At 32.2% G+C, this 14,480-nt stretch overlaps 1 protein-coding gene across 1 annotated transcript in view; it reads right to left on the minus strand.

Moving 5' to 3' along the window:
• The window catches only part of LOC113509875 (protein couch potato), a 217,961-nt gene extending 203,797 nt beyond the window's left edge, over nucleotides 1-14,164 (minus strand). The window contains exon 1 of the mRNA XM_052899420.1: nucleotides 13,955-14,164. Within this exon, the coding sequence (XP_052755380.1) occupies nucleotides 13,955-14,014 (60 nt within the window). The 5' untranslated portion in view covers nucleotides 14,015-14,164. The remainder of the gene's footprint in view (nucleotides 1-13,954) is intronic.
• Between the last annotated feature and the right edge of the window lie 316 nt (nucleotides 14,165-14,480).

Below are 14,480 nucleotides of genomic sequence, written 5' to 3' on the forward strand. Positions count from 1 at the left end.
ATATCAGTCTTTTGGGTAAAAATTTACCATCATAATTAGTACTAAAATTTTCGCGTAACTTATCTATCTATACTTATAATAAATATGTAGAGAGGTCAATTCTGTACATGAAATATATTTCCAAAATAACTATCAGGGGTGATTAGTAATCGATACTGATGCCAAAAATGCAATCAGTAAAATTTTTGTCTGTCTGTCTGTTTGTTTGTTATAGAAACAAAAACTACTCGACGGATTTTAACGAAACTTTGTACAATTATTCTTCATACTCCTGGGCAGGTTATAGTATACTTTTCATCGCACTACGATCAATATAAGCAGAGCAGTAAAGGGAAATGTTGGGAAAACGGGAGAAGTTACTCCATTTTTAAGCTTCCGTCACGTGTGCAGCCTTAATGGCCACTTTTTAAAATGTAAAAATGTCCACCTGTGCGAAGCCGGGACGGGCCGCTAGTATTCAATAAAATAACAGCCTAACTGAGATATAAAAATAATCTTGATTAGTTAAGTACTAAATTAGCAAACCGCCATGGCCTAACATGGATGTAAATTTTATGTACAAATCTGTCCTAAAAAATATATATATATATATATATATAAAGCACAGTGAAGCCTGCGGAAAAATCTGTCGCATTTTTTAGAAAATGTTAGCGTAAAAACAGACAAACGTAGACATCTATTTTGTGTTCTATTTTTTATAGATAGCACTGTATCAGCATACATCAAAAATTTCACCAGTAGATTTTGATAAAATGGATTGTGATCCAAATAAGGAAATTATTTCCTTTGTTATATAAATGGTGGAAGTTCCGTTAGATAAGAGAAGAAATATTCGAAATTTATGTTTATATAATTAACAATTATTAGTTACTCGTATCACACGATTCGTGCCTCTGAAGGCACGTAAAGTCGTCGTTTTATAAACCACGTCCGAGATATATCTGATATCATATAGATCGAAACGGTCATATAAGCATAGCTGCACGGCGGTAGAAACACTAGTACGGCTGAACCCGAACAAACGCAACTAAATTCCTTACAGTCTCTTTTTCGTAAATCTCTGGAGATATTCTATCTCTCTTCTATATAATAACCTATACTATCCTAAACACGCCCTTGTTCAAATTACTATAACAAATGCAAAGTTGTCATCCCTGTCACGTACCTTATTAGTCATAAATTCAATGCAGCATGAAGGTAATATTATATGAATATAATTGAACTACATTAGCATTGACACACTGTCCTTATAATTATTATTGAGTCCAGGGAGTACTAAAATGTCGAACATATTAGACAGTTACCTTGTGTTACAGTTTATGAAACATGCTTTTGGCTCTACCTTCGTTTTAATAAATAACAGAAATGAGGAAAACATGTTTATCATTTGTTTGTTCAGACAAATCAGTGTTAGCAATAACTGTTAGAAAAAATATTTTATACACATCATAAAATTATGAGAAATGTTAAAGATATATTTAAAAAGGGAGGTCGTGATAAAATTGTACAACATTTTAGTCTATAATATAAAAGTCATATTTTTAGGATTCTGTGTCTTAAAAGAAAAAACGAAACCCTTATACGGTTACTTTGTTTTCTGTTTGTCTGTCCGTGAAAACCTTTTTTCTCAGGAAACATATCATACACAAGCATAGGACGGAGATAGAGTCCCACTAGACGAAGTGACGACCTCAAATAAATTGAAGGGAGTCAGTGGATGCAGGTGGGGAGGTCTATGTTCAGCAGTGGACAGATTATTGCTGAGATGAAATTGTTGATGATGATGACACAAGTGTACAATCCCTTAAAGCTATCTAAATATCAAATTTATAGATCAAAGCAATCAAAAGATATGGCTGTTTGCGTATATTTTGACATGTGCAAGGAAATCAAAACATATAGGGTACTTTCAGTTAACCTAGAATCAATTTAGCGAGAAGCAATATCCTGTATACGTTTAATTACGCTGTATAATATTGCTCAATAAATCAGCTAGGGTACGTAATAATTCTCTTTCATTTATATAAAAGGAGGAAGAGAAAAGTAATCCAGATAAATAAAGGTTGTATTAAATTTATCCGTCATTAGTAACCTAAAAGGAAACAATGTAAATCCATGAAAAATCTCTTCTATTTATAAGACAGTGCTTGACTAAAGTTGAATTAAGCCATCCGGGTCTTTGAAAGCTGGGAATTTTAGTTACGTAATGCAGATAATCTGCTCAACCGAGCTTAAGATGTCATCGCAAATAAAGATAATAGACGATTGAGAGGACTCATAGAGACTAACGAGGGATTGAAAGGTACCTTTACATTGTCGAACTACTTACGTCTGTATTATCATGCGTGGGCATAGAACTAAATAATTCAATTTTCGTTCTTTCGAAATATTTTTTTATTTTATTTTTTCTCATAACAATTAATATAATTTTACTGTCGACATTTACAAATATATTGACATTAAAGTCTACCAATTATTAATTACAAGTGGAAGTTATGGATAGATTTGTTTTCTTTTTTGAAATGTTCAGTTGTATAACTGAATATTATCAATAAACTTCTCTGCTTGCCCCGTGGTTTTATAACAAGCGTTAACTCTCCCCTACTAAACTATTATAACTAAATGTTGGGTGGCTTTACTAGTAGTTTTCCTGCTTGGCAGACAAATTGTTAACTGCAGATAGGTTTTCGTGGTATTTTAAAAGGGACTCTTCTGTCCATCCCGCGACTATTAAGTTTCCTTACTCGTATCTTCCGACACCCACGGGAAAGCAAGGGGTGGTCGTCTATACCAAGACCACATGGCATAGAAAACTATGTCAGGTGTTTAGGTTATAAGGTATACATAGCAATGTCTTAGGTATGTACATGAATGACAATAAATAAGGAAATTACATATAATAGATATAGGTACATATATAATATTTTGTTATTACAAACTAAAAGGCGTTGTTGAATGCTATCGATTGCCCTCAATAAAGGTGAAGAGATCCCTCAAACATCTCCTGTTGCCATAATTAATATTTTATCATTAATATATATTTTTGTTATTTTTATCATATAACGTTTTTAGTATATACTAGCTGTTGCCCGCGACTTCGTCCGCGTTTCCGTCGTTTTTCGTAAAATAAGTAGCTTATGTCCTTTCTCGCGGTTCAGTAGTTTTGATGTAAGAGACACATATCCCTTCACTGCTCTGCTCCTATTGATCGTAGTGTGATGAGAAGTATACTATAACCTGCCCAGGAGTACGAAGAATAATTGTACCAAGTTTCGTTAAAATCCGTCGAGTAGTTTTTATTTCTATAACGAACATACAGACAGACAGACAAATATTTTACTGATTGCATTTTTGGCATCAGTATCGATCACTAATTATCCCCTGATAGTTATTTTGGAAAAATATTTCATGTACAGAACTGACCTCTCTACAGATTTATTATAAGTATTGATATAAAGATAACGGTAAAGAATGTAAATTAAAAAATAAATAGACCAAGAAGAAGATGTACGTGTTATATTTAAACAATATACTACATTATATTATATTACAAATAGGTACATAGGAGGTAACCCTATGAAGTGAGGCCCTAATGACTTGTAATACAGGTATTCTTATACCTATCTCAGATACCAGTCTCTCCTATATTTATAATTTGGTTATTTGTATTTGGTTATAATTATATCTCATTGAATTTAATTATGATGAATTATGAAGAGAAAATAAATTAATTATTACTATTATTAATAAATGAATATCGATTCTTAGAAAATTTATTAATATACCAACAATTGCAATGTTAATTAATATTCTCCTTTGCGTAAATATTAAATTGAGAATATATAGAATTGTAAACAAATACGTTGTACGCCTGTAATTTTCTAATTAGAAAACCAAACAAAAGAATTCAAACGTGGAAAGGTGGTAATTCCACCGTATAATATGCTTACGTAATAAATTGTGACGTAAAATTTGTAGAATATTAATATTTCTCTTAACATTTCATGTTATTACATTTACACTGATATAGTATTCGCTTATTAATAAATAAGTATTATAATAATAAGTAATTTACAACTATTAGTATGTTAACATAACAATAATAATACTTAATATATTGTGTTTTAATCTTAATTTTAAACCGAACAAAACATATTGTAATACGTAACTTTTATCTTTTGTTAAGTTTCATAATTACAATTATATTTCTGTTGTAAAACTAATCAGTTTGACCTATATGTACTTATGAGTATTATTATGCTGCCAGATCCGACTTTGTGTCATGCCTCCTTATGATTAAAGATTCTGGATAATGACTAATATACTCGTAGTTAAATATTCTCGAAAATAAATGTAAGTTAACTCGGCTATTTTTACAATTAAAATATAACCATTATTGTTCAGAGTGCCTAATGTGAGTTCTACAAATATTAAAAAAAAAAATCATTACATAAATTTTATATAAAAATCTAAATTTCCGAAGCTATCCGCTAGAAGCGCAGTTGAGTTTTCAATAGAAATTTGAGTTAGTTATGCAGAAAACAACCGGCTCTTACAGAGTTCTAAAGGAAATGGCTGTTTAGTGCATAACTTCAACTAACGACGTAAATCTAAATGCGACTAACGTAAATCATTGTACAACTCATACAATACAAGACAAAAATTATACGACTAGAAATGATGACAAGAGAAAAAAACATGAAACACATTCAGGAGAGCGTAAATCGAATTGTACGACCCGCTGGTTATTATTGGTGCGACAATATGCATGACCCAGTGGCGACGGTTTTAATATTCAAGTGTCGCCCGGACGCGGCGCGCGCCTTCGTGTAATAAAAGCACGCTTCAGCGCTTAACTAGCAAGACCGATGAGCTCCTTCGTATTCCAAACAAAACGAGCCCGTACGTGACCACATCGGAGCAAGAACTTAATTTGTTGAGGAGCATGATTGCAAATTACCGTGTTTGGGCATGGACTTGGTAAACGTCTGCGTGCATTCTTTTATAGGTTAATATAGAACAAAAAAAGGATAAAAGATTTTTTTTACAACACAAGGGGTAATGCGAGTATGCGGCTCACCTGATGGTAACTGACTACCGCCGCCCATGGTCACCCACAACACCTACGGCATTAAATGTGCTACTAAAAATAGCCAGTAACTTTAAAGTCTAATAGAAGCAGATGGAAAACGGTAACCACTGCGATTAAACATTAGTAAACATAGATGATAATGTGCTGCTATTCACGTATAAACATAATAACGCCTGTATTGTAACTCACGTATACTCGTAGGTAATATGGTGACTACTCAAAATAATGACAGAAAAACTTATTAACTGAAAAAAGATATTACTATCATCACGCTGCCAACAGCTTCAGTCGATTTTGCTTTTATTTACATTTTTCCTTCTCTTGCACTAGTGTATCGTGGTTGGTTCCCCTAGTCAACTTTTACGACAGCCTGGGGATGAAAAAGGTAACAAAGACATTGTGTTTTCATTTTAGTTGCGTAGTAGTTCTACACCACAGGGAGAACTACTTACTACGCATCTAAAGTGAGAATCAACCTTACCACGCATTTCAAAATACGGGATAAAAGGACCTAAGGCACAAATACTTACCAATATTATAAATGTAAAAATAAGTTTGTTTACTTGTTTGTTACATTCAGTTCATTTCGGAAATTGGCCCGAACAAGATGTCTCTTATCGCTTAGTTACTACGAAAATTGTCATGTATTAATCTAGCCTATTCTACTCATATGTAGAGATACCAGATCCTTCTGACATAACAGACTATACTGAGGTAATCTGCGCCCATAACGAGTACCTAATACATTAGGTAGATATATTGAAAATATTTGATATCCGGTTACTTAAAAACTTGTGAAAACCGATTCAGAATTAACAACATAATGTAACATAATCACAAAAAACAAAGAATTTTGTTCTTCCATTTTGGAAAGTCTCTTAAAATACCTATATATTTTATAATTTACGGTATACGTCTCAGAATTTAGTAATCGTAATATTACCTTATATTTTTAGGTCATCAAACTCTGAACAATATTAAACCCAGTCATGTTTAACTTTAGTCTATGGTCGTCCTAGGCAAACGAAGAAATTGGACTTCTCGACAAAATTAATAAAAAGGGGCTTCAATGAAGTTATAGATCAAAATATATTTATGTAAAAATTCATATGTATCCATTACTTTCAGTAACGATCCGAAATAATTCTTAGGTTAATTAGTACTACCTTATTAATTACCTGTTCTTCAAACTAATACAAAGTACATAAGTATTTATGTAAAGTGTGACTGAATTAAAATATGAGTTTTACTATCATGGAGCACCATTTGCAAAAAGCAAATGATACAAGTCTCAAAACTATCAATTTCAATTTATAATAAACGAAAATTATTCAAGGGTAGGCGAGTTACTATGAATCCCCTTGACAAATTGCAATTTTGCAACTTTTCTCCAACTAATTGAAATCACAAACTTGAAAATAACTGTAATTCCTATTTATAAATGTGCAACTGACATTTCAATGATTGCCGATAGATTAGATGCAGCTAAAATACTGAATTGATAAAATTTAAATAAACGAAAGCGAAAGATGCATTAAAATTATACAAGCCAGTTTTAATTTCTTTCAATTTTAAAGTATAACCAATATTGTATAATGTGGAAAAGATTTTCTACTCTCCATAGATTGATAAATTAAATATAATTCAACAGAAATTAACATTTTATTAAACATTTTTAAGATAAAAGAAAAGAAAGAACAACAATTATGTTAGAAAGTAAACTTTTTCTGTATCTTTTCTTATTAATTATTTACTTAATGAACCATGTTTCAACCAATTACAAAATATCCTCGCCACAATGAATAACTTCATTTGAAAACTTACTTTCAATTTTCTTTCAACAAAATAACCGAGATTAAAGTTTGGAAATTTGGAACGTGACCAAAATATCAGAGTGTACTTTCTTTTGTAATAAAAAATACTAGCATAAAAAAGACATTTTGATGTTATTCTCATGCGTGACGAAATTGAGGAGTAATTGAAATCTTCAACGACAACGCGTTTCGTAAGACCCCATACATTTTTTACTTGAACATTTTGTTGTAGGAGAACATTAAGAAAATTTAATTAAATACCTATTTGTGAGACATTTTTCTTTTTTAATTTGTATATCATGAAAATTTTCTGATAATAACTAGAAAAATTATGATGCAAGAAAAAAACTAATCATGGTCATCGTAATCTGCAGAATGTATTTTTGTATTTTAAAATAAGAATCAGCCATTTTACCAGGATAAAGAGAATTTTATGTGCCTAATTAATTATATATTGCAAGTATTAAGCTACGCCTAATTTTATAAAAAAATTGTTAATCATTTTTATGTGTACAGATACGGTCAATTTATAGTTTTAATAGGTATTGATATAAAATGAAAATTTTAATCAGGCGTAAAAAAGACTAGTCACAAGGACAATAAATTTTATAACATTGTCATCTCAAAATTACGATTGGGTGTTAAACATCACACACGTCTACTTATATAGATATAAGATATTATCTTGGCTGATGTTTCTGCGCATGGTAGTAGGCACAAAAAGTTAACAACAATCGAGGGTCCGTTGATTGCGCACAAAGAGCCTTTCGCCTGGCGACATTCGAGTTCGATTTTACACTCACAATGCGATTTTCGTCTTGCATTTATGATTATACTTCCTCGATTCTGTCTGTATAAGCCTTTATTCAACCGCATGTCTATTGCTTTAGCCGAATTAATAAAAGGACATTTTACTGTTCGAATTATATAATATTTAGATGTACACACATAATTATTTATTAATTAGTCCTATTCATGAGCTGATTTATGTGTTTTGATAGATTTACTTTTAGGATCACCCATATAAATTATATTGATGAAGTAAATCGATTTGTGTCATGTGAATAATCCATTAACATACAATTCCCGACAACAACATAACAATACCAGTGAATTAATATGTATAAATACGTAAAACTTTATAGAGGCACGAGGTTCCTTGGCCAGCTGCCAAATTACTTACACAATGCTCAATAAATACCTAATGCGGCAAAGCTATTTAATTACTTCACATCTATGATGGAATAATTATTAGAAAGGAAAATATTCCACTGATGAAAATATTATATTCTGTTATTGAATTACAATACGAGTATAACAAGCAACAGTAAGATTCTATATAGCTATTTACAATGTCCAATTTGTTCTATTTATCACATCGAAAACATAACTCTGTACTACATAATAATTATAAGGACAAAAATAAGTTACAATATAGTTAAAATCCATCATCCGTTAAAATAGTATACTAGAGCCTAAGAATAAAAACAAGCCCATAAACGTCATAAAATATATATTACTACTCATTCATTTCGCTATAAGTAATAATAAATAAAACAAATATTTAATGCGACCATTTCCATCACAACTGTTATTGATACATAATACAAATAAGCATTAAACTTACAAAATTGGTCTTAAATATGTAGATAAAAATAAATCGAACATTTGGCGATGAAATGGCCTCAATTGAGATGTGAAACTCTAAAAATAAGCAATAAAACTCGACTCGCTGAACGACATAGGTAATTAACTCTTTGGTTTTAAATTTCCTTTTTGGGACTTAAAAACATCAAACGGCTACATTTTGCACTTTTTACGTTCGGAGGGCGATCGCCGGTAATCCGAGGTGCAAAAGCGATAGAGAGGCGGTGCTCAGCGCATCGGAAAACAGTTATTGGGTAGGGTGTGCACTGAGCAGGTGCATGCATTTACGTGGTTAGTTCACTGCAAACAGCTTTAAATGATTTTACCACAGTCCATCATAAATACATTAGCCAAATGGTTAAATGATTAATTATACACGTCGTTATTCCTAATCTAATTTGTAATGTATTTTTTTAAAACAGAAAATAATAAATAACCATGTTAAACTAATACAGTGCAAAAAAAAAAGTTTTAAACCTATAGTGCGCATATAAAATTTTCACGGCGCTATATTTTTCATCAACTCAAAGAATTCTAAAGTAACTTCCACTTTAAAGATACCAATTCAGGTAAATTCATAAGCGAAACTTCGGAAAAGCGTTACCTAAAAATACTTGTAAAGCCGCAATTCGCCCCCGTCAAAAAGCCAAAACCGACCAATGAAATTCAATTAAAAGTTTTGTACAAGTAACCCAAGCCAGGCAACATTAGCTAAAGCTCGATTAATTATTACTCTCTTAATGGACAAAGGAACTCGCAACACTCATCAAACAAGACACGAACCAAACTAGACAAAAGCTTGAACGTAAACAGCAATCGTTCATTCAGTGGAAGCCTGGAAAACTATCTCTTTCATCTATCTAGTTAAGATATATAGCTGTCCTTTTCATTCTACAAGGGAAAACTCTGGAGCAGCTATTTGTTTTTACAGTTGAGCGCGGACGAACAAATTAGGTGGACAAACTGTTGAAACGGCCGAGGTGTCTATATTCCAGTCTGCGGAAATTCTTCTTTTAAAATCGTTTGAGAGAGAATGTCGCCACGATTGAACTGAGCGAGGTAATAATTTCCTCGCTCCATGGAGATGTTCGTTCGATCTCCGTATTATTGGCGGATACTTAAGGGATTTTCGAGCACGGTGGCGATATCCCCTATAAGTGTTTTGTTCTTTTCAGTTTTTTTCACTGCTTTTATCTTAATCTTCCTTGTTATGTTTTCTCAACATTTTATTATTATATTAAAAAATGTGTACATTATTTATTAATAAATTGTTATGGTAACAGTTCCAATCAAATAATCTTTAATATTTTTTTAATTAGAGAAATATATTTATTTATATGCTTTTATACATATACTTTCAATATAGATATTAGGATATAACAAAAATGTACACAGGCGGACATATTTCTTGAAGAGATTTCTTTCAATCATTCTTGCAAAACCGGAAAGAGAAAATAACTATAAAAATTATATATAAAGCATAATATATATGGTGTAAAAATAATATGATAAATTATATTATTAATAACTATATAATATGTAAATTACCTAATTTTTAAATACACCTATTTTTTGTCAGTATATTATGCAAGTATGTAATCTTATGTATAATAAATATGCAATATAATCACTGTAATATTTTTGACACAATGTATAATATCATGTTAGTTCTCGTAACCAACCACAATTCTTAGGCATAACTAATTGGGTGTCACAGTATACGTTAAATTTAATAAACTTTATTAAATTGTTATGTTGATAATAAAAACATTAATAAATCAATTCAATTAGTAAATAAATTCAATTGTAACAAATGTACAAAGTCGTAGGAATACTGAAGAATAAAATCGATAAAAAGTTGAGTGGAAACTTTTATAAACAAAAATGTGAACGAACTCTCGTGAAAAGCGGTTACAGGTTTCGGGAAGCCATATCAGTACTGTCTGTAAGTTGGTGCACACATTTCGCGATTGGTTTTGCAACCAGTCTGAAGATCTTACAGAACTTGTTCGTGAGGTTGTTAGAATATTATAATAACAATGGATTTCAAAATTATTTAATATTTAAAATTAACAAAGTATTCAATGATTTAATATTTACAAATGTGTTGACTCTATTTTCGCTCAGAGGTTTTAAATTACCTTTGTATATAAGTTAAAAAATATTTAAAATCAAGTATAACAATATTCATTTACTTGGCCTGCTTTTACAGAAAACAAGACAGATATTACTTTCATTAAAGTAGATATTTACTCTGACATACCCATATTTTTTTTAATATAGTAAACCATATAAATGGCAATCTCTAGCTGCCCTTTGAACAAAATTAAAGAAAATAGTGAATACATTAACCAAATAATACTCTAAAATAGTTTAATCTTAAAAATAACCACATTAACTTAGTCACGTTGTTTGTCGAGATTGTTTAACTTGCGAAACTTCTGACAATGAAATCACTATAAAATATTAAAACAAACTCTTCATAATTAAATACATGTTTAAAAGAATCCTTACATTAATAAAACAAGGAAACAATGTACTATCGGATGAAAATAGACAACTATAGCAGGCGCCAGACAAGCCGGCGCCTGCCGTCGCGCCGAACCCGCCGCCGCCGCCGCGCCCTTTCAGACATATAGACGGAACCAAATCAACTCCTCTTACCAACTATGTGACTCGTTTCAATACCGATTTCGACCTAGCAACGATTTCGATTTGTTACTTTTCCCCAGCGAAACTTTGTATGTAATCAATGGTCTGTGTGAGACGAAATTCTCACAAACACATGATGTAACACAGCAATAGTTTTATTTGATATCCCTTTTCTAAATTCTTACAATATTTCCGACAATTTCCTTTGTGTTATTTCATCTACTAACTAAAAATGTTGCTTTCATATAATTTGATTTAATAAAGTAGCCTTAGAATTTTATACGTTTTTATTATTTGCATTTTATTTGTAAAAAAAAACTATTTATATATAAATTCCAAGTATCTCTACTAGATTATTAAATGTCCGTTTCATTATCAGAGTCCAATTCATTGATGCATTAAAAAATTCTGCTTAAAAATTTATTGTAGTAAATACTAAATAGCGAAGTTGATACAGAAAACAGGATATGTTAATAATATGATATGAATAATGACGCATAGCGTTACTATGTATGTACTATGCTTACAGCATTTGTACCACGCTTTACCTAGCGATAATCGTTTGATTGACTGCATCTACGCTATGTGAGCAAAGAGCTCTAATCCCTCCCTTCTGTAGTGCATAAATTAAATTCTAACTAAAGCTCGTAATGAACATTAACTTCCTGAACAATAAACCTAAATTGATTAACATCTAGTTTAATAATATTCTATTCAAGATATATTTTGTGAAATACCTTGAAATTTTAAATACTAAAAATCATAAATGACATCGAATATGTGTTTGACCTCAATTTAAATTTCGAACCTAAAAGTGATTTTACCTATAAATGAGTAAAAATATTCAATTAAAAATAATATGTAATCACGACTTCACCCCTACATAAAGCTTCTGCTTATTTCGTAGGGATGAAAAGGCCATAATCTTGTGATATGGTTTCTGAATCTTTATATGCAGGCGATCTGTGGATCACCAGATGATGTTATCCTCTATCTGATGCATCTGTTTTCTCCAAACTTTCATTCACGTATCTTTATCGAATGCTCTTAAATTCACTTCTCTTGATGTTAATGATGATGCGGTCGATACATCGAAAATGTCCGCAATCGAAATCTGCTTATTCAGTTAAAACTTTTATTTGCATGGTTAAAATTTTTTGTCAATATTATTCACGACAACATTAACAAGTTTAGTAACATGAAAATAGGAAGTACCTATATATATATATATATATATATATATATATGTATATAGGAAGTATCATATTTAAAAATATCAAAGCGATATCATTTATAAAGCTAAGGTATAGAGTTGAGACAGACAGACAGATAGATTAATTCGAACTAGAATCTTTTATAATATTTAGTACGAAAGTTTATTTATGTAACTTAGAATAACAAACAAGCTGACGATCCATCTACTGGAAAATGGTAACCTGAACACATGAATAGTACCATAGACAACAGAATAAAAAAATAATAACAACAAAATAATAACTTTAAAATTATATTCTTATTGTTTTTTGATTGGACCAAAAACTAATCTTCTTTACACTGTTTCTTGTGTTATTTTCCTATAGATACATTATGAAAAAGAAGTATTTGTACTCGTATTATGAATTGTTATTATATTAGTATAAAAGGATGTAGACACACTTATACTTTAGATAAGCAAACGTGTTACATTTACTGTAACCCTATAAGCAATCTTAAGCTAGTTATTAGATAATAAAACAAGTTGTGTAAGAAAACAAGCTATTTATAAATCTGTCCGTTTACGGGATCGGCTAAAGGCGTTGAGGCGACATCCACTCTATTTGTCTCGGCTAACACAACCGCTGCCCACTTCTCGTAGTTGCCTCCCAGTAGTTTGCGCTGAGGGTTTTATCGCTTTTTATTTAGGGTTGTTGCTCGGTTTCATCTTGAGGTGCTATTTTAGAATTACTTTGTTGTGATATTTTCATGAATTACAATACCGATAAAATGATAATTAAATTAAAAAAATTATGTGTTTTTAATAGATTATCCTGTTACATATTGTTTTTGAAAAAATTAGTCTCACTCTTGGAAGAAGTAATTTTAAGTATTTTTATTTTATTGAATATTACTGTTGTATCTAAGATAAAGGTATACAAAAAAAACATTCCGTAAGTATATAACAAAACTTAGAGATAAATGAAGAAATAAAATATCACACACGATAGGTAATAGAATCAAAAATTAAATTAGAGTATCGAAACGTTAGCTGAAAACAACGCGCAATTCTGTTCGGAAGTGACATGGCGCCGCATGGCCCCCAGAGCCGCCTTTGACATTTCGATACCGATTCCAAAATACAACCTTCACATGAATGAAATAGGAACTGAAATATAATGCCACACTTAAATAATATAATCTTTCGTTTCGCAGCTGCCATCGTCGCGAGGAAAATTTCCTTTTATTGTGTTAGCGAATACTTATTGTATATCCGAACGTTTTCCCCATTGTAACAGCTACGGAGTCGCACCTCTTTGGAATTACTCTACAATTGTATGATGACAAATCGTAAAGACGATACATTAAGTTCTCTTCAAAAGCAAAATTATTATAGTTTCTATTGTTACATTATTTACTTCTCTGGAATTCTTAAAAAGCAACGCCACGTATAAATTTCAAGAGACACAATGTTGACAGAAATAATGAAGTCATGTAAGCTCGGTTTACCAGATACCTTTTAAATCATTACTTAATTCTACATCTAAGGACTTACCTCTTCCTCAGTGGTGGCGGTATTAACGGAGTCCATACTTTGACAAAGCGCCAGCTCCATATTCTTGTGCTGGGGTGATGCGGCTCGCGGCGAAGGCTGCTGCGGCGGCACCAGCGCGCCTTGTGTCGCTCCTGCCGCCTGCTGCACGCCTGCGCCGCCCGTTGCCGCAGGACTCTGAGCCGTCTGCAGACCTTGAGCCGCTTGCAGGCTTTGAGCCGCTTGAAGACTTTGCGCGGCCTGAAGGGTCTGTTGCGCCTGCAGACTTTGCTGCGCCTGCAGGTTTTGCAGCGATTGATGGGCCAGGTTCAATTGGTGCTGCTGCACGATGCTTTGTTGCACTATGCTCTGCTGCACTTTGATATGTTGGTGCACCGCGAGTTGGTGAATGGGATGAAGGGAAGTGGGGGGTGCGGGGTACGGAGGGGAGAGCCGCTGGCGCTTCACTTGCGCACTCTGAAGCGCTTCGTGCAGCCTCTTCACCGGGAGGGGGCTCTGGCCGAGGTTATCCACGGCTGTGGCGGGGCGT

The sequence above is a fragment of the Galleria mellonella genome, unplaced genomic scaffold, assembly GCF_026898425.1.
Source record: "Galleria mellonella isolate WM207_F2 unplaced genomic scaffold, CSIRO_AGI_GalMel_v1 utg57, whole genome shotgun sequence".
NCBI lineage: Eukaryota > Metazoa > Arthropoda > Insecta > Lepidoptera > Pyralidae > Galleria > Galleria mellonella.